At 33.9% G+C, this 21,266-nt stretch overlaps 2 protein-coding genes across 2 annotated transcripts in view; one reads left to right on the forward strand and one right to left on the reverse strand.

Annotated features, from left to right (window-relative positions):
- The window catches only part of LOC139990369 (uncharacterized), a 174,894-nt gene that overhangs the window by 30,616 nt on the left and 123,012 nt on the right, over positions 1–21,266 (forward strand). Inside the window, exon 3 of the mRNA XM_072009589.1 lies at positions 3,892–3,963. The gene's annotated coding sequence lies outside the window, so the exon portion shown is untranslated. The remainder of the gene's footprint in view (positions 1–3,891; positions 3,964–21,266) is intronic.
- Positions 6,248–10,173, reverse strand: Cpr97ea (cuticular protein 97Ea). Its single transcript, XM_072008311.1, has 2 exons — positions 10,018–10,173; positions 6,248–8,293 (listed from the first exon to the last, which is right to left on the reverse strand). The coding sequence occupies exons 1-2, from the start codon at positions 10,033–10,035 to the stop codon at positions 7,379–7,381; spliced, it is 933 nt and encodes a 310-aa protein (XP_071864412.1). The 5' UTR covers positions 10,036–10,173; the 3' UTR covers positions 6,248–7,378.

Raw genomic sequence — 21,266 nt, forward strand, 5'->3', positions numbered from 1 at the left:
CACGCATTTATCATCCTAACGCAATTGACCGAATTATATATATACTCAGTGCAATTATAAAATCATTTTCGGATAGAATACCAAACTGTTAACCATATATTTGTTAGAAAATAGGAAGTTGCGCGTTCGATGGCTTCCAAATGTTAATTAATTTTATTTTATTCGCGACGGATGCTCTCACCACATAAATAGCTATGGTGTATTTATCCGAAGAAAGCGCCGAGGAATATCTATCGCGTGGTACGATCCTTGGCAATGTCTAAAACGCCTTGAAATTGCTGCATCTTAATTTGGGAGAGTCGTCGTAATTGATGTTCCTATTCCGCGCGCCGCGTGCGGAACACGTGCGCCGTTTGAAGCATTCAGAGATCTGCCCGTACTTTCGCTCATATTATGGTCGAAATAATGCGAGAATTATTAGTCTATCAATTTGATGAATTTATGCGCGATTTTGAAAAGTAGAGCATATTTCGAAAGCTATTTGATATTGAACTGCTTTTAAATGAACAGGTGCAAGGAATGGTATTTTAAATTTCAATTCTAATGAATTTAGATGGAATCTAGAAGTCTAAAGCAGATATTATGGACGAAATACCGGTAGAATTATTAAAATTAGAGTATATTTTGAATATTATTTGAAGATTAACGATTAATCATTTTTGAGTGAGCAAGGTTGACGTTACATCGTATTCGAGTTAATGTGAAAAATTGTAGTTTAATTTTAATGCCGATAAGGCAATGTCTCCGTGATATGCAGGACGATAGTATGTATGTATATCGTCTCTGATTATAAATGGAGTTACATAGGAAGTGATATTTTCTGCTTATAAATTCTCCAATGCCGTGTTTATGATCTTCTTTGTGATATGTAACAATTAAAGGAAGTAGTAATTAAAATTGATAGTTAAAGGAATTCAAATATTATTTTAGGCTATTAGGGTTGATAATAATCTAGAAAAATTATTGTAATTCCCAGCATGTATGTATGTCTAAATTCCAGAGAAATTATAATAACCATGATGAATAAAAATAGGTTTTTACTTTCAGAAAATAGGAAAGGAGGTATTGAAATCATATTAAATATTCTATTAGTGTAGAAAGTAAATGAAACACTTGTGAACTTCGTGACGATATTACTGCGATGTTTAATGTAGAACGTGGTAAAGAGGAATAAAATCAATAAACAGGAGCAATCTGCTTTATCGGTTATGATTTATAACTGATCCAGAGCCGGTCTCTTGGAAGAAAATGCAGTTACCTACTTTCATTACCGGGATCACTCGACGATCGAGCTCGCTTTCTGTATCATCAATGGAAACATCAGGCGAATGAATGCACAGAAGGAAGGCTTGTTTACGTCGTCCTTCGCAATGGGATTGCAATTTACCATTCAAACAAGACTCGTCTCTAGTCGGGTATAGTTCATTACCAATGTTACTATAACTTGTATGCATTTCATAGAGTAGTTTGTACAACTGGAATTGCATAGTTACCGTAGCTATGTATTACTTGATTATTTTATCAGATATAGTTATTGAAAAGGAATGTGAAATTTATTTTAATCCATGTTGCAATGTACCTGTGCTATAGGCTTTATAAAGAGGCACTTGAAATTTAAGTGAAATATAAGAGTTATGTTTTGTTAAAAAAGCAGTATCCAAAAATTATGAAATAAATGAGGAGAAAGATGTTTGCCCAGAGATAAGAAGAAAACGCCTCTTTTTTGTTAAATTTAAATCTATTTGATATTATAAGTTTAAGCAATACATTTTGTTATATAATCTGGTATTATTTTTATTTCATTCAGAGGATACAGATCTAATAATTAAAACAATCTTGATGTCTAATCATATAATCATATAAACTATTATCTATATCATTATACGATAAAGTATTTATAAAGAAATTTCTCCTTTATTTTAGCTTTCATTTGTGAAAAAGATAAAGGAAATTTTACCAATGAATCGCTTTATAGATGATCAGTGTTTAATTTCTCGGAGTAAATAGTTTTTCTTAATGTTTGAGAAAGTGAATATACCTAATTCGTTATAAGCTGCATTTTCATTTTATCTACAATTTGATAAACATACGTTAAATGTTTAACGTTTGAGTAATTACTCCGACTAATTAATATTAAGATACTAATAAGTATTGCAGATTCAAACAACTAAGAATTTAATATCCTGTTATTTATAAGCGCTCATGTATTCTTCATTTCCATTTATAAAGTAAATTTTTTGAAGTAATAGCGGATACTTAAAGTGAATAAGAAACGAGTATAAGACTTATGTAAATTTTCTGACATTATTAGCGAAGTTTATGAAATTAATAAAAACAAAATTAATATCGCCTCTCATCCATTGTCACGCATATTATTTTAATCATCTCGTCATATTATACATACGAACATATATACGATTATGATCTATATGTACACAGCAATATTTTCTTACATGACGATAAACCGATTTAGCAGTTACTCAGCTGGCCGTCTTAGAACTTTCCCCTTGGAAAGTTCTTTTCACGAGACTGTTTTCGCGTTCACAGTTGCAAGAGTTGATTTACAATTTCATACGATATCTTTGTTTCCTTATCTTTGTTTCTTCCAGCATTATATAAAAATTCCAAACGTTGTTTTTGATGTATGCAATTATTCTTAAAAAGCACAGTAGTTTTGTTAATTACTGAACGCTAAAAACTGTAGGTACGTTAATCTTATCTGAAATTTCTCTCGTATCGAAATCGTATATTTTCTTTTGGCACTAATTATATCAATGACTCACTAAATTGATTTAAAAGGAAACAATTAGAAACGTGGTATCCTTTATGTTAATTCTACTTTAATATAGATATAATTACAATGGAAAATTGTAAAAGAAGACTAAATGAATATTTATAATTAATATAGCTATCTACTAATTTAAACAATCAGTTATCAAATCATATAAAACGATACTTCTCATTAATAGAGCTCATCTTGTACTTCGTTTACTAAATGATATATACGAAGAAAGTAACCAAAACCCTTTAACAAAAATACGGCACGTACAATTGCTGAAAAAAGTTCCTGTTCCCTACTTGATCATTCATAGACTCGCTATTGCTGTCATAGATGAATGTTTGTTAAACATGTAAGCCGCTATAGCGTGTTGTCACTCATTTATGTGAAACTCTAGTCAACGCCGGGTCACGAAAGCTTGCATCAACCAATCGACGATTTCAACGATGACGATAAATTCCGGCAAAGTAGGAGGCGGGTTCTTGTAACTATGGGCTGCAATGTTGAAACTCACGGGCACATTTTGCGTGACTCGCTTAGACGATAACGAACATCGGCTCAGCTACGTATTTCTCGTATCACCGGTCGATACAGTTTCCCTCGGCTAACGAGCGACAATGCCTTCACGTAACTTCGCCAGCCAGTCGTTCCGCGATCGTCATTCGTCATTGTCAAAATTCCAATGAAATAGCCAGCTAAACGTTCAACAGTGGCGAGGAACGCGGAAGGAAGCCCATGCATAATATTTTTGATAATGATAGCTTTCTATAGAGCCCAAAGTCAGTGACTCGACGTGTGGGTGGATATTATTATACACGATGATGCAAGCTACGAATCTTCATACAACGTTACACCTGTGTCGCGAACGTGATAGCTGTAACCTCGTTGCACACAGAAGAAGGTCAATGCACATGGAGTAATCCTCACCTCGAAGTGCATCATGACATGATTGTTTGGCACGTTGCCAACGCCATTGTCTGTAATTTGTCCTGTAATCCTTAACGCTATGTTCATACTAATTCTTCCCTTTGTAAACCTCTGACGCGTTTAATTCGATGTTATGCATTGTTTCTGCGATATGTTATTTGTAATACGTTACGTATCTATTACAGGATTGTCCAAGGTGATTAGAGGAACCAGAACAATTAAAGGAAGAATTTAAGGATGGACTGTCGTCACGATTGGTAAGTCATATATGTAACGTATATATTGTATATACATTCAATTTCACGTAATAAATATAAGGCAGAATTATAAAATTGCTTTTTCCATACGTCACGAACATTCAATCTTCGACTTCGAAGTGTATAGGAAAGAAAGTATGAATGTAATTGATCTATGTGTCTTATTGAGATTTTAGAGACATAAATTCCTGTTTTCTTGACATTGATACCTGCTACGAATATGAGATATTACTATGCAGTATAGTCTAAAGCATAAAGGATAGTACTATACATATATCATGATTTCAATAGCATATTATACAGTCAATAATATTGATACTATATAATTCGTATAAATAACTTCTCAATGTCTGCGATATGAATATACTAATAAATAGCAATACTTGCTAAAATTTGACAACTAAAGTTCAAAATTAGAAATTAAGGAATTACTATGTGGTTTCTAGAAAGTTCCTACAATTGATATTAAATGATTTTAAGCTATCATAATAAATAAAATCAATCGATTAATTCTATTATCATCATCTTCTTACGTATAATCGTTATAGAACATTGGAAAGGGAACACAAGTTTCCTTCTCTTTTTTTAAGAAAAAAGTATCAAGTGAAATTTGAAACTGTGTACCTTCTAAAAATATGTCAGACAATACATAACACGTTAAATGTACCTTACAATGATACTTGTTGCAACAGAAATGAATATTCATGCTTCTAAAAAAGTACAATGGGATCATATTTTTCTTCGAAATCTTTTGAATGGGTCGCTCTTTCATTGAGTTAAACTCCGTAAATTACTGTATACGCGTATTTCTTGAGTGGTTCAAAGAATAACCGGTGTTGAGACATCAAAGGAAATGTCGTTGTACTGTAGAAAACTAGTAAATTGCAACAAAGGGACGCGTCTGGGAACGTACGAATTTCGGTGGTAGAGATCCGACAGATAAAATAGAACTTCATATTGCTTTTAAGCTTGTGCGCCTTGTGAAAAAGTAACTACAAATTCTATTCTTTGGTTTGCGCGAATTTCGTCATTTTACAATCGCGGAAAGTAAGGAACGAGTCGCGAGTGAATACTCGCTTTGCAGAAACGTAATGCTGGTTGCCATAACTGCAGGCTGCCAGCTTGATCATGTAGAATGTAGCGCGATTATCTATGATCCGATGGTAACTGGAATCTTGATGTATGATAGAAGTATAAATTTTTTTCTTTAATCTCACTACAATGCGTTGAATAGTATATTTTATGTTCAAATTTGAAAAAAACCAAAGAAATTGAATAAAATTAAGTTTCAGGTATAATCTGTATTCAAACTTGTTTTATTTCGTTCAAGATATTGTATATTTGTATTTTTTGTCGACGCGCAATAAAATTATTGGATTTTACATCTATCTTTGCATTAATAAGAAATTAATATAACATTTCGAAAAAATGAATGGGATTTAAATACATTGAACTGTAATTTCTTTGAGTTTCGACCAGTCCTTGATAATAGAGTATATACGTGTTCTATACCAATTAAAGATTTTACAAAATTATCGTATGCATATGTACGGACAAAATATTACAATTTTATCTATATAAATTTTAATTACGCTAGTATTTTTCCCCGGTTGTGATATTAAATAAATAAATATAAGAATATTTCTTATTTAAGTGCATTTCAATTTCGTCAAAAATTGTTTACTACGTCATTTTGAGAAATATTTTGGACATTATTTGTAACATTGGTAAACTTCATTTCTTGCTCCGTAGTAATACAGAAAGAAAAATATAGAAATAATACAGAAAGAAATACCTGAAAAGAAAAGTGATCTAAGTTGAAAAAACTGAAAGCGTAAATTGCGTGAGTGCTGTTATTTTCTACGATTATTTTCTGCCACGATTTAAGAATTAATTCCTGGAACGAGGTAAATTTGACTTATACATCACTTTCACACTCGTTCTCACGCAATTGCTGCTCTACAAATACAATCACCAGATCCGCTTTTATGTTACAATCTGTCGTAATATATGTATATATCATACGCTGCCATTATTATGTATATGTATAGTTCAAGCGAACCGACTGTCCTTTATGTCGAAGAAACGTGAAGGTCGATGTATAAATTTCGTAACTAAAATTCCAATTGGCGAAGTTCCGGCACAAACTTGATACAGTTCAAGCTTGCCGGTTACCTTCTTTTATTTTTATCATAGAAGGAATAATATGAAAGGTCGTTTGTTGCGACTGGTTATGCGAGTTTGACCGATGGAGAAACAGGAACAATTAGAAAGTTGAAGGGTATAGTTTTAATTCGATCTAAGTTGGAAACGTTTATTAATATTTCTTTCGCCTCTACTATCTTCATTACAATCATTAACAAAATTAAAACGAAACATTTACCTTCAACTTGTGTAAATTATATAATGAATCGTGGGTGAAAATACTTCGAACTTTCATTGAAGGGCAGTATATCAGAGTTACGACTATAAAAGGTGTTGTGTTGGCCTCGCGATTTATTCCAATCTAATTTACCTTATAATAATATAATTAAAATATAATATAATAGTAAGCGTGCTGAATTTTATTGTGCAGTCCCGTGAGACACGAACTCGAAGACACAGCTTGACAAAGTGAGGGTCTCCTTGAAATGAAATTGTAACGGTACACTTATGACGCGTGTGCAAGCTGCGTTCTCTAAGACTAAAACCAGCACGGAAGCCTACCGTGGAATGTGGAATTTTTATTTACAACATTTTTACAACCTTCCTTACACACAGGGTTAATGATTTTGACAGGGTTTTACGTGAAAAGGCTATTCGCGAAACGGAAATGAAAGAATCCTTGACCTTTCGAAATCTCTTCTTAGAAGATCCTGATTGGAGAAATAAAGTTTAAAAAAGAGATAAAATGATTCCATTCGATATAGCTTTCGTTACTAATAATTATTCTGAACAGATACTTAGAGATCATTCTTTACATTTCCACTGCACGTTTCATCAAACATGCTTATCACATTTGATTCCAATGGCAAGAATGGATTCGTACCTTCATCGAAAGAAACAAAAGTTCGACTCGGTAGGCAGCCATGACAGCGATTTCCTTATTACCGAAGAAAAACTCAAGAACCTTCACCCTATTCTCTTATTTTAAAAAGAGAAAAAAATATCAATTAAGAAAATAGAAACAATAATCAAATTATCGATTTTGATTCAATTTTCTCGCTGGATTGCAATGTATCTTAAATTCTCGATATTCTCTTCGGTAATAATCGACGCGTGACGTACGAATCACAGTGCCACCCATCGTCACCGATGGGCCACGCCGCGATCATGGCGAAAAGGGTGCGCCATCGAAGCATCGCGTCTTCAGACAATACGGGCAGATCAAAACGCACGGGAACCACCCTGACGAACACGGGAGGGACTAGATGATCTAGTAATAACCGAAGCTGATGTCGTGCAACGGTGGTGCGACGCCTTGTGGCAGGGCATAATCCCTAGCTAATTGATCAAGAATGCCCCCGCTTTGGCTACGAGGTTGTGGTTGGGAACGGTGTTCTTGAACAGGAGCAGGGCCAAACTGGGCTGGTCCCTGATTATACAATTGAGATGGTGGCGCTGGTTCTTCAGGTTGAAGGAGAGTGGTTTGTTTAGTGAGGGGGGATTGAGGAGCAGCAGGCGTGAAAATTGGCGGTTTCGGAAGACTTGGCTGCTGTCTGGGCGCCAGTTGCGGTGAATAGACGGCTTCGGTGTGAGTTTGGGGCTGTTGGTAAGCTGGCTGTCCGTATTGAATCTGTTGAAGGGGTGCAGGGCGAGGTGCCGGCGCAGGCGCGACTGCTCGAAGTGGCGCAGGTCTGGCAGCCGGTTGTTGGTATTCCTCTTGGTAGTTTTGTGCTTGCAGAGCTTCCTTGCTGGTGGTGTCGTCGACCAGAGTCGGTGGTGCAACCGTGATACCCTCTCCAGCGGGTTGGAAACCGTATTGATTCGCTCCATATTCGACTACACGTACTTTGCCAGTGTCATCGACGAATCCGTATTTACCCTTCACCTCTCCGGTTGGTAGTTTCGTCTCGATCTTAAAAGACCCATCCGCGCCTTCGAACCCGTACGTGTACGAGCCGTCCTCGTTGTGCCTGTTGATCTGCTTCAGGATGGCCACCGGTGTTGGTTTCGGGGTTGTAGGGCCAGCCGATTGCCGATTTGGCGCCGAATTAGCGGCATAACTTCGGGGAGTCGGATGAGTCGGTCTTGGAGACTCGTATGCTGAGTATTCGTCTACGTAGTTGGCATCTGGGTGCTGGTATTGCTGAGCCGATACTACTAGTATGGCAGCTACCAGTAATAGTACCTGGAAGAAGTAAAATGTTGTGTTTTATTGAAAGCAGTGCAAAGATGTAATTGATTGTAGAATGCTACGTTACGATATAATTCATTTTTATTCGATTATTTAATATTCCGTGGTTTTATGACAGCATACGTGCGAAAGATATACACAGTGTTAGTAAATTATTGGCGTCGTCGTTCTTAAACGTGCCTTTCCAATCGATCACGCGTATCTTGTAAGTAGATCATAAAGATCATTACTGCAATTATCGAAACATCTACTACTTCCGCTATTACTTTCTGTCCTAGAATATGGTTATATTTCGCAGAAAAATATTGTTACACAAGTATTGTAAATTGCTCCATAACACAATCGCTTTTCGTTTCAACGAATCAGACTAACCAGCACGATATTCGATCGATAACTATGGTCCATTAAAAAAGATTCTGCAATAGAAATATTTTCCAATCTTTCTTGCTTGCAATTCGTGTTTCGCATAATTTATGATTGCATAGTCGAAACGTGTCTAGCGAGCAACGCCGATACCACTGTAAACTTAATCTTCATGCGGTCAGTATCCTGGAAAGTATTACAGAGCTGTTAATCTGAGACTTCATAAACCGTAATTGTTCGCAGAAAGGTTTAAACGCAGTGATGCATGACCCTCCGGGTTACCAGAACCTTAACCGCCAGACGTGACTTTATTACACCACCATCGAGTAGATAACCGCATTCGAAGGATACCGGATTCTTGACGCCGACTCGTTATACACGGTAGAAGTTTCGATCGTCGTTGTATCGGCGGAAGGCGAGCGCGACAAGCAATAAATGCGAGTATTTTGCCTGTATTTATTCCTCCCCGTGGAGATGTACACGATTGGTAAATCGATCATCGTAAATTACACGCCATTCGCTGAATTTTACCGCTTCCATCTGCGTAACGCACTTCCTGCAGTTCTGCCCGAATGGCCACGAACGAGAAACGCTTACTATCGTCACGCATACTGTTCGACATGACTCCTGAACGTGTTCCTGTTCAGCGTAGCTCATTATATAATGTCTTTCTTCGAGCGAGTAGGCGGCAAAAAAATATCGATATCGCCCGCGTACGCTCTCATAATTTTTCGAGTAGAGTGAAAAACGATCGAAAGGTACTTCCGAATTATAATGTAATAACGCTGTTGTACATCGTTGGTGACTATTAGTTGCGTAATGGTAATTGTAACGGGTACGCGATATTTTTGCGAGCGAATAACGATCTCCGTCGAATCGCGCGAATTACGACCATGAGGCGACCAGATTTCTCCCGTGTTCGGAACGTCGATCACACATAAAGGTCTGGATCGAGTGATTGCTCGGAACTAACATTTATCTTTCGCTCGCCTTACGAAACCGCCGAGCAACGTGTCTGGTCTACAAGCTATCCTCTACATCTATCAAACTCTTGCCAGACGTCACCGAATTATTCTGTCAGCTTTAACGAGTCAAGGTTTTGCGAGATCCAGCCGCGGTGCACTAGTAATGCACAAATCACAAGCACAGTTCCGTCACGATGAAAAACGATCACATCACACGCGAGACTGAAATTTTTGCAGATGATAAAGCGACGAACGATAGTCACGATGATGCCGATGATTTACAATGACCGTTAGAGAGCACGCGATTTGAAAGAAACTTTGTCAAAATCTTGGCCCTCGAAGGGCTCGTTAACGAGAAACGATGACGATGGTGACGCACTAAATACGTACCGTCGCGAACGTGCGCATTGTGTTCCAGGTGGTTGGTGTGTTAGTGTGTGTGAATGTAAGTAGGCAGCGAGGCTAGAGTACCAGCGGTTGCTCGAACTGAGGCCCTCATATACCTTACTGGGGTCCCCCGTTCCTACCCCCCTCTTGCCCTCTATACTCCTGTTAGCTCTGGGGGACTTTCACTATCTATTCGACTCCTGTATATACGGCCGCCTTGTCTCGTTACAGCACCTTATATCCCCTAAATATTCCCCACCAGACTAACCCCGGTTCTCGAGAATCTGGAAAATCGATCGCAACGTGGACCGGTCAACAACTTTGACGCCACGTATATGTATTTTATATACGGCTAAATAAGGACTGCATTCCGCTGCCTCTCCATATTTTTCTCCATTTGGGAAGACTGATTAATTGAGATTTTTTTATTACCCATTATGAATTATAATGTTTGTCAAGGAAAGCAACAGCATGTAAAGGTTACGCTTTCTGGTACGTTTTCGAATTGTTCTTCAGTCTGTTGAAATTGAGAATTTGATCATATACAGCGAGGAGGAAAATTTTCCTAACATTGTTCGCTTTATGTACCAAATGTAATATTTTTAAGAATTCTAACTAGTATTGCATAACTATATTATGTAAAATAGTGTTTATTTCATGTAGTGTTTTCTTTTACTTGTTACGCTCTTGTGTTCAATATTAACTATAATTCTGTAAAATTAACGTAACTCTTCAAATTTCACTTTTGCAAGGATCTATCTGTTCGGAGTTTTCTGCCTACCATAGTAATTAATTGGAGCCTGTGATTATTTGATCGGTGTTCATAGATAAGAAGCGGCAAGGACTGTTTAGACGTCGGGTTTTCGAGCGAGAGAATGGATCCAATTTGTCCCAGTGTCCTCTTATATTACCGTTGCAGTAACTCGTATACGGGACACGTTGCCCGGCAGGTTGTTCTGGTTTCTCGTCACTCTTGAAAATCATTCTTAAGTTCTCGATTGGACTACCGATCTAGCGTTCAACAATTTTTATTGTCTGTCTCAAACCTTTCACTGTATGCCTGATTCCTGCACGATCGGTCACCGTATGTGTCTTATTACGGCTGGTATCGGTATATCTACCTCGAATTTAGTGTCTCAAACGCTCAAGGTGTTTATCGATGGTTTGTCGATGGATGGTTTGAATTACGTTCATAATTCTACGAGAATGGAATTTTAGAAACCTGCGTATTGCGTCGCGATATAGTCACGAAATTCGGGAACTTTTTATTTTAATTGAAGTTGATATAAGAATGTTGTGAACATGGAATTTTTGCTTGATTCTGTAAGTTTCCTATTGTATTAGTACAATATATATTTTATAGTTAATACGCATAATCTATTAGAATAGCAATATTAAAAGATGGTATTGTAACGAAATTTTTGTAAATATAATATTAATAGATAATATGTTAAGTATTTTTACACATAAGTATCAAGTACTATAGACATTTTAGGTAAATGAAATATTCCGCATAGCATCCTTATTACTTCTTATACAAAATGAATTATTGCGTTATGATAAATTGCAATTAAGTTAGAAATAGAAATAAGTTAGGAATATTATATTATATAATCATTCGTAGCCTTCTATTAAATATTTATCACTTAAATATTATATTTTGAAGTTGAGTAAAGGTTGTTTACTTATAAGCACTTCACATTCAACGAGATTTTTGCTTTAGATTAATAAATAGTTAATATTAATAAATATTTTAATACAGTATTTATAATGCAATTATTTTAAATTCTAGTTAACCAACTTTCTACAATTTATTATGTGTCGCTATTCACGCATGAATATATGTATTAGTTTGCGCCATATTTTACGGATATCCGGTATGAATATCTTATAATGCGATTGCAGTTTTAAAGTTTGTAATCCTTCTTCCGATATGATATTAATAATAACACAAAAGTAATATTCGACACACGAAGTTGTTCAGCTGCGGGTTTCTAAGGTGAAATTATTATGTAAAAGTGGCGATGTAGATATCGAGGTCACGCTACAGAAATTATACCTATAGCCACTGAATGAAATAATTTAACGAATGCACTTTTACCATGAATACCGGTACCAAAATTTATTCATGTTTCTATATATTCTGGATTTATCCGATACTGGGTGAAAAATATTTCACCACGAGAAATTTAGAATTTTGTCTATGTTGGTTCGTTAACTCTCCGAGTCCTGTAATTCCAGTTACGCATGCACTATGATATTAAAATATGAATTTGCATAAATATCTGCAGCTTACTAATTATTTTATATAATATATTAAAAATTTCATATTTGATACGGATTTTTCATAAAAAGGAATGCATAGAATGAAATTATAGTTTAACAGCTCTTTATTTAAGAGGTACGATTCTTTTGTATACAAATTTTTACTTACGGTTTGAATAACTTTGATATAAAAAGTATTTTAAAATAGCTTTAATTATTATTTATTTTTAAATTTCTTATTGATTTATTTGTTCTTTTAAAAATATAGTATAGTTGGATATTATATTTTAAGCACAAACTACATAATTTAGAACTGTTTAAGAATCGAATAGAATAGCAGTGGTAAATATATTGTCTCTGACGTATATACACTTAGCATGTAATTCATTGAAGACAATAATTATTTATCCTTCAGCTTTCTTTAAGTGAAAAAATGTCAAAGTTCAAATGTCATTCAAGCACTACCGTTAGAAGCAGTGTTGCCTAGTCAGTTGTCACTTTGTAATGACTTACAATTAACCAATGGAAGTCTCTGGAAATTAGAAAATATATTTAAACATCGCGATTGTTAAATTAAGAGTTTTCATTCATCAACATAATGATTTTATGTAAATTTGAAAATCTATTATTTGAAGCGTTGAAACGCAAGGGATGCGTTAAATAATAAAGTTTAAAGCGATAATCGTATGAAAAATTTACGCGAAATTCGTAGACTATTAATTTTTATAATATCCTAAAAATAACAGAATGTTAATCCTTTGACAGTGTAATAAAGTGCCGAAGAAGTTAGCACGGAAGATCTAGAAAATAGTTATTGGTAAAAAATAAGTATTAGATACAAAAAGTAGACGCTTCCAATTTTTATACGATATAGGTATTAACAATTGTGTTACGCAAGATGACATTTAAGATGTGAAATTTATAATAGCTATCTACTACATTTGATGATTTACTGAATTACATTCAGACTATATTGTTATAGAGTTAAAATAAAATCTCATTAAAACATAGCATCTATTCTCGTAATAGTTCATTCTATTTACTATCTATCGCTTTACCGTTTTAATGGTTCCTCATTTTATGATTGCTCTGATTGATGTATTGATTTTATAAATTTTTCACGATTTTTCGTAATTTACATAATCGGTTAAATGATTATGACATCGTTTTGGCTAATAGCGAATAAGAGACTGTGCTTGATCGTGGATCGTAGACTAGTTATACATTTAAGGAATAAAATGAGACAGAATAAACTAGCTAGCACGCGTTTAATCCTTAATTATAGTACTGTCTGTAACGTTATTTTCGATCTTGTAAGAATAATTACGCCAATGAAGTAACGTTCATATAATCAATTCGATAGCTAAAATCACGTGTCAAAGCGCACGTGTTGCTTCTTCGTTAATAACGATGTGATGGTAAACTTGGTCGAGTAAAGATGTGTAGAACGTGTCTTTAACCTAGTTATCGGCCAGAGAGAAAAAGAGGATTTTAAGATAAAATAAATAATAATAATAATCGAATAATACAAAAGTTGCCCATGTAAGAGAAAGAAACATACCTTTTTTACTATATTGTATCGTACACGTTTGTTTTCTAAAACTTTACGAATGACACGCAAATTCACTATTATTTCTTATTTACTACAATGTTCATGTTTTATATTTTCATGAATTGATATAAGGAAATGGAACTTAATTAGATCCCATAAAAGTTTCGTAAAACTGTATATAATTTACCAAATTATTTCATTGCATATAGTTCTCACATTATATCGATGCAAAAGGATCCTGATATTTTTGGAATTCCTTGGAGTAAAAATCTTCGACATTGATAAGGGAAAGGGAAAAAGAGAGCATCGGTTCTATCAGTTGTCACCTTGAAACTGACCGAACGCAAGGTTGAATCGCGATTCGGTAAAACAAAGCCCGGCCTTTAAAACCGAGCTTGATACTCGTCGTTTTCACTTGACTTTTGCGAAATGCGCAATTGACCGCCTTGGTTTCCGCCGTAAAATTAGCGGTCGATCGGCGTTTTGTAACTTTCTATTGGCACGCTGCTCGTTAGATTCGCGGTTGATCGATATATTTTGTATACCTGACGACTCGCTTCCGTAATTTCTCCCGAACGTATAATTTCCAATAATTAAGTTTCTGGTGTTTAAGCCTCTCGTGGAAATTAATTTGTTTATCGGTGTTGCTAGAAAGTCGTACGAATCCTCGTTGCTAATCTAAAATGTAATACAGACTATCGCAGGAACTAGAGACGAGCTACTGTGAATTTTTAAAAGCAAATTCGTTTTACGTCAATTGCGAGAAAATAATAGTTTTTTTTTTCTGCATGCATTTCTACATTTGTATGTAAATATATAGGAGGTTGGAGAAATATTTTCTTATACCCGTTGCTTCTGCTTTAGCATATGTGTACTGATTAATTGGATATAGATGATCAGGTTTGTTAGAGCTTAAAAGTGTTTTAATAACACTTTGATGTCAATGTTTGTAACGTATCATATGTTAATGTAATTTTAATTTTAAGAACTGAGACTTCCTTAAACAAAAGATGATTCATTGAATGTGCAAGTACTTTTTGGATTCACTGTAAATGGAAAGGATGTAATGAATATGTAGACTGTATAATGATAGTTTAATGAGAGTAATCATTTTTATATAATTTCCTTTATATAGAAATTGTCGAATTTCACCTTGTTAATATCTTCTCGCCAGTTTATGTAACGTTTTAAGTAGGTAATATGTTTTACTTTTTTTTAATGATGTAATCTCTTTTGCGATAACTGTCATAATTTCGTTTTACTTTTGAATAAGATGTTCAAAGAATCTCTACCTTTTATATTTCGTAGCGATGAATAGTTTTATGTTATGATAAATAGAACCTCGTTTCTTCTCGAATATATTATCCACAATCAACAATAGAGCGAACGTTATAGGAATTGAACGTAGTCACATTCTTAAATTTCTCATATCATTTCGTACTATCCTCTGAAAATAATTAAGGACTCCCAATTTGGAATAAACGGACAATTTATATAGATTAACTTTCTTTTATATAAGCCATGAGTCTTTGATACGTATAAGTACTTACGTAAGCATACGTTGATAGCGTGTAAATGCATCTAACTGCTTAATTAATGAATACAAAAATGAAATCATGAAATACCACGTGACTCTTTATAATAAATACTATATCATACCTAACACAAGTTTTACAATATCCTTAACTCGTTTCAAAGTACCAATATGAAATTCATTCGTAGAAAGGCAGCAACATTAAGAATTAGCATGAAACAATTAACTTCAATACAGCAACGTCTACTTTTCTAAATTGTCCCGTAATCGCTATTCTCGAACAATGATCGACCTCAATCACAATTCCCACGTAAATCTCTGCGTAACCCATCCGTATCCCCCGTATGAATTATAATAACCCGTAATCGTATTACGTGTGGGTAAGAAAGGCAGAAATGACCCGGCGTATCTTCTCTTTCCAGGCATAATAAAATTGCGTTTTCAAGGTTCGTCGAAAGATTCCATTCGTTGCAATTTAAAGCTCGACTTCCAGCGGGCGTGCACCTCGCGATTAAGAATCACAATAATTGCCCGCCAACGACCCAGATTACATACTCCTTCGCGCGACTTCATTTTACCGATGACCTGTCTGTATGCCGCGTTCTCAATGCCAACCGGTGAAAGGGAGATTGGCCGGTCAATTTCGTGTGTCCACCGAGGAACAAGCAAGTGCGCTGATTCCTTTCGGCCTCTTTTAATTGGCTGAATTGTGGCAATTGATCTGTATAGTTCGCGCCAGGGCACCACCTTCGCCTTCAGAAAGCTGTTTAACTTATTAGGGATCAAGCTATATTTATCATTGTACAATTTTATATATATAAGGAATTTTATTAAATTTACTTTATTTGATGGATTTTGTAGGATAGGCGTGATAGTAAGGTATGAGATTATGGAATTTCATAGAAAGATATGGAATTTACTATTGCAGTTATCTTTACAGTAAAATATAATTTTGTAGAAAATTGGTAGAATCTTAGTAAATTAGTAGAGTTTTATATTTACATAAACGCAACATTAATGGAAAGCATAAATAAAGTAGCTTATGATTTATTTTATCAAGATAATAAGTAAATAAAAGTAATGGATATTTAATGAAAGAAAGTTTCTGTATTAAAAAAAAAAAAAAAAAAAAAATAGTGTATCTTGGTGCCATAAATATTTTAATTTTTTTAAATTTCATAAAATTGTTAAATTTAGGTGGAAGGGGAAATTGCATTGAAAAAAAATATTATTCGCGTATTTGGAATTTCCTTTTTCAATTATAATATTAACAAACAGAATTCTATAATATAAATTGATTAAAAAATTTTCCAAATGAAATGTTAGGCTCTTAAACTTTTTTTATTTTTAGACGTAATTTATGTTTCGGTACAAATACATATTTTATGCATCTTTAGTGCCTATACGTGTAAAGTTAGTCAATCCATTATTGCTAAATTTATATTATGAGAAAGCTTATTCAAATAGGTCAGATATTTCCAAGTTGATATTAAATTTCATGGAGAATGTGTCTTCTTTCAGGAGAAGGTTCTCCATATGATGTAATCATATACGGAGTGATTCATAAAAAATTGTCTGAGGTACAGTTACATACAGGGCAAAAATCGAAATAGAATATTCATTATAGAAATATTTTGTGTAATAATAATGCAAGGAGAATTATACAAGTACTCATATATTAGTTACATTATAAATAATTATACATACTTTTATGTATATTTCTATTTGCAAGATAAATTTTGTTCTAAATTATTAAATACAATTTTTTTTCTACTCTAAACTAGTAAATAAAACTTTATTTACGTAAATGAAAGGAAACAATTTTTTCAATTCAAAATCATATCAGAGAGAATGTACTGAATTACTTCAGCCTCTTAGCGGCCAGATACGAATGCGATTTAGAGCGGAAACATTGCGGGTGGTGCAGAGGCTTCCGGTAGAATCCAAGAGAAAGACTAAACTGTTTTAACATGCAACATGGAACGATATGACTTGTTGGAAGGTATGCAAGGTCAGTCCAAATTGCAAACTCCTGCCTTTCACGTGTCACTCTTTTCGAAGCTATCCTATGAGATTAAATTAAATGTGGTAGATCTTTTATACTTGACAATTTCCATAGGTAATTGAGCGTACGAAGATGTAGAAGTCAATTACTTGATTACAGTGGGATTATTCATTCAGGAACTCACATTGTCGGATATTTTAGTGTCAGTGATAACGGGCGTTGTATTATACATCATTGATGTGAATAATTCGATCACTATTATGTGTTACCAATTTATATTTTTGTAATTAAATATTCATCACGTTCTGGTAATGATCGTACGATAATTCAAGATTATCGCAATTTGTATTGGAATTTGTAAAGAGACAGTCAAGTCTGCGATATAATATAGCTTAAAGTATTTTAGCATAATTAACTTCAATTGGAAAATTCCAAAGCGAATTTATTTTTAGTTTATTTCGTCCCCTTCGTCTCATTCATAATAATTCATGTTAATAAAATAATAAAAACAGTATAAGATTTAATGTATCCTTTGCATTTGTTTTATTCCTCTGAGTATTGTTGAATTAAAGTCTATTGAAAAAAGAATACTAAGAAAAAGAAATAATTACCCATTAATTCTAGCACTAATTATTTGTCTTGCAATATGGCGTGCTGGATATTTATTACATTAAAGCACAAAGTTTTTTATTCTATAAAATCTGAAATATTTATTATATTAATATAAACTCTGGCGCCTCCTAATATGTATCTCCTCGATAATGTTTCAGATACACACATACATGTATTCAAAGAATTTTCATTGCTTTCATAATTTGCAGGTGTTCTACTCTTCTACACTTTAGTTTAATGATAAAAAGAATTACAGCACGCAATGGCATTATACTTTTTAATTGAGCCATATAAAATAAAATTGGCACGCACAGAAATCAGATCAAAGTTGTTTAACATTTCAAAGGAGTATTGCAACAATTTTTTTATCGAGTTTCAATTGATCTTGTTTTCACTAGCATTCTTTTCAGCAGACAGCCTTCTCTAATTGACCATACTCCACTTTCTATTTCTATGTAACAATGCGAAACGTTATTACATCCACTACGTGTTACTAACAACGTGGTCATGTTCGACCAAAACTGAAGTTATTACGAAGACACGATTAAATGGTGTTACATGCGAGATTGAGAAATTCTTTTCTATAGCTCAAGCTATATTTTTTGTATGTAATCAATAATAGGAATTAAAGCAGAATTAAGACAATATTTAATTATCAATTTATTCTTTTTGTTCAAAGTAGATATTCAATAAGTCTGTTGTGAAATCTAAGAATTGCTTGAGGAATTAAAAAGTTAAAGATATATTAATTATTTTTCTGGGACGGATTTAAAAAATCTTATGCCGTTATTATTAGTTCGTTAACTTAATCTCGCTCCATCTTGCGATTTAACATTAATAATTGATCATATTTTATTGTAACAAGTATCTATCACTTCTAATATTTTTTGATCTTTTTATTGTAATTTTGACTAGTTTGTCGATCATCTCTGTCATACCATCGATAATACGCCATCGTCTCTAAACTTTGAAAGCATAATTTTCTGCCCTAACCAAATTGATAATTATCCGCAGTTAAAAGTTCCCTTATATGTTGCATTAGTAATTATAGTACACCAGTAAGTATAATAAACGAATCATTTGAAAGAAGAAACATCTGCCATAAATTTCAAAACTAACTTGTATCATTTTCCTGGTTATACAAACAAAGCATTTTACAATCAGTGCAAAATAATGAATAAATAATGTACTATAACCTATGACAAAGGACATGACATTTTATTCTAGTTTAATCGTTCCTCATAAGATTAATATACTATGTCTAAAATGTCTAAGGAATTTTATTTGATTACCTGTTCAGAATAGTAGCGAAATTTAAATTCATATTGAACCAGTCAGTCAAGAAATTTTAATATTATAAGAACTACACTATGCCGCGACAACTTTCGCAAATGAAGGTTTAAGAAAAGAAAGAAACAAGATTTGTTTTTACAAATTTGTAAAAACAAATAACAAGTAAGTAAATGGACAATTTCGATATTGGTTTGGCCTTTATCTCTTGACCTTTAAAGTTTGTTGAGTATCGTTCATACTCTTTTCCTATAGTTCTACATTCTATCAATCGAAAATCTTAATCGAACCAGACAGAATTTACACAACATATCTCTAAAGAGAGCAGCAATGGATTACTATAATCGTGACTATGAACGAATATTCCAAGGATTTCGAAGACTTTGCACTCTTACGAAACATTATTACTAGCAAAACTATTCTCACGTGAATCCACGTACGAACCGAATAGATTATTTCTCGACATGAGAAACGTCCATGAACGCATTGTCCTATCTTTACGGCCAAACAATCGCGTCTTGTTATTTATGGAAGGCCAGAGTGTATAAATTCTTAATCACGCGAATAATCCGATAGTGTTCCTTTTATGACAATGCGTGTGGTACACTTGTTTCCATTTTTCAGTCTCTCACGTCCCGTGTTTCACGGACATCTTGATGCACCATAGCTGTGTGAAAATATCCACGTAATTAAATGGTAAGAACAGAGTACACGTGCGAAAATTTGATGCGTATCGATAAGTTGAATGAGGAAAATTACTCGTCGATGTTTCCATTTATCGAATCGATCGACTACTGTATAATTGAAGACTATCAGCAAGGAAATGATATTTCTTTTTGCTGAGAACTGTTAATTGGAATAGCCGTTTATGGAAAGCTATTAATTACATTAATCAAAGTGTTTTAATCAACGGAAGTATTGATGAGTACGTTTTTATTCATATTTTATAATATTACTCCCTGATTCGATATGTTTCAGCATATTTTCGATACATAATGCTAACATATGTTGTATAATAAATGTTAGAGACATCTCAATTGCTAGTCGTATTTTATTAGTTTCGGTTTGATATTTTATTAAAGAGAAATTTTATGTTAACGTATAAGATTTAAGTAAAATTTTATCGTTAATTATCGTGATAATTCAAATGTTACAGAGTTTTCACATAAACGTATAGCTTAATATAATAATTCATAAAAGGAATAATTTATGAAAGAAGTTTAAATAACAATAATAACAAACAAATTTTATGTTAGCGTATAAGATTTAAGTAAAATTTTATCGTTAATTATCGTGATAATTCAAATGTTACAGTTTTCATGTAAACGTATAGCTTAATATAATAATTCATAAAAGGAATAATTTATGAAAGAAGTTTAAATAACAATAACAACACACAAATCTAGTTACAAATCAAGATTGTTAATAAAATTCTAGAGGAAATATTCCGAGTATAATTGATCGATCTTCTTCGTCGAACGAAACTCTTCTAGTTGGATAACAATAATTACACATCGATAATAGAAAGACGAAAATTGTGCATGTGCGTGACGCGGGTAAAGGAAAGCGAGTTTTAACGATATCTGGCTCGACAAACTGTGGCACCACGCCTTGCATCAGAATGCCTTGAGAGTGAACGCGGAATCGTAAAGCTGCGTACGAGCATATCGATGAAACACGCACTGCCGTGCAGGAAATAAGTCTACCTTGCCGCCCGTGCTGCCTTTATCTTTCGTCGAATAACCGCCAATCTTTTGTTCCTTTTGTGTTTTCCCTTTCTATCTTTTTATTCTTATTTATTTTTTTAAACTACACCTATGTCGCGCTTGATAGAGTGGCCGATATTTATTTATAGATACTGAGATTGCGTTGAAGTAGTTTAGCAGAAAGAATGTCTCTTTTTCGTCGCAGGAGTTCCTATCGGCTTATTACGTAAGATATATCTTGCTAGAATAGTAGAAAAGAAAGAGAGTGTAAGAGAGATAGAGTTAGCT

This window comes from Bombus fervidus, chromosome 8, assembly GCF_041682495.2.
Source record: "Bombus fervidus isolate BK054 chromosome 8, iyBomFerv1, whole genome shotgun sequence".
NCBI classification, from domain to species: Eukaryota; Metazoa; Arthropoda; class Insecta; order Hymenoptera; family Apidae; genus Bombus; species Bombus fervidus.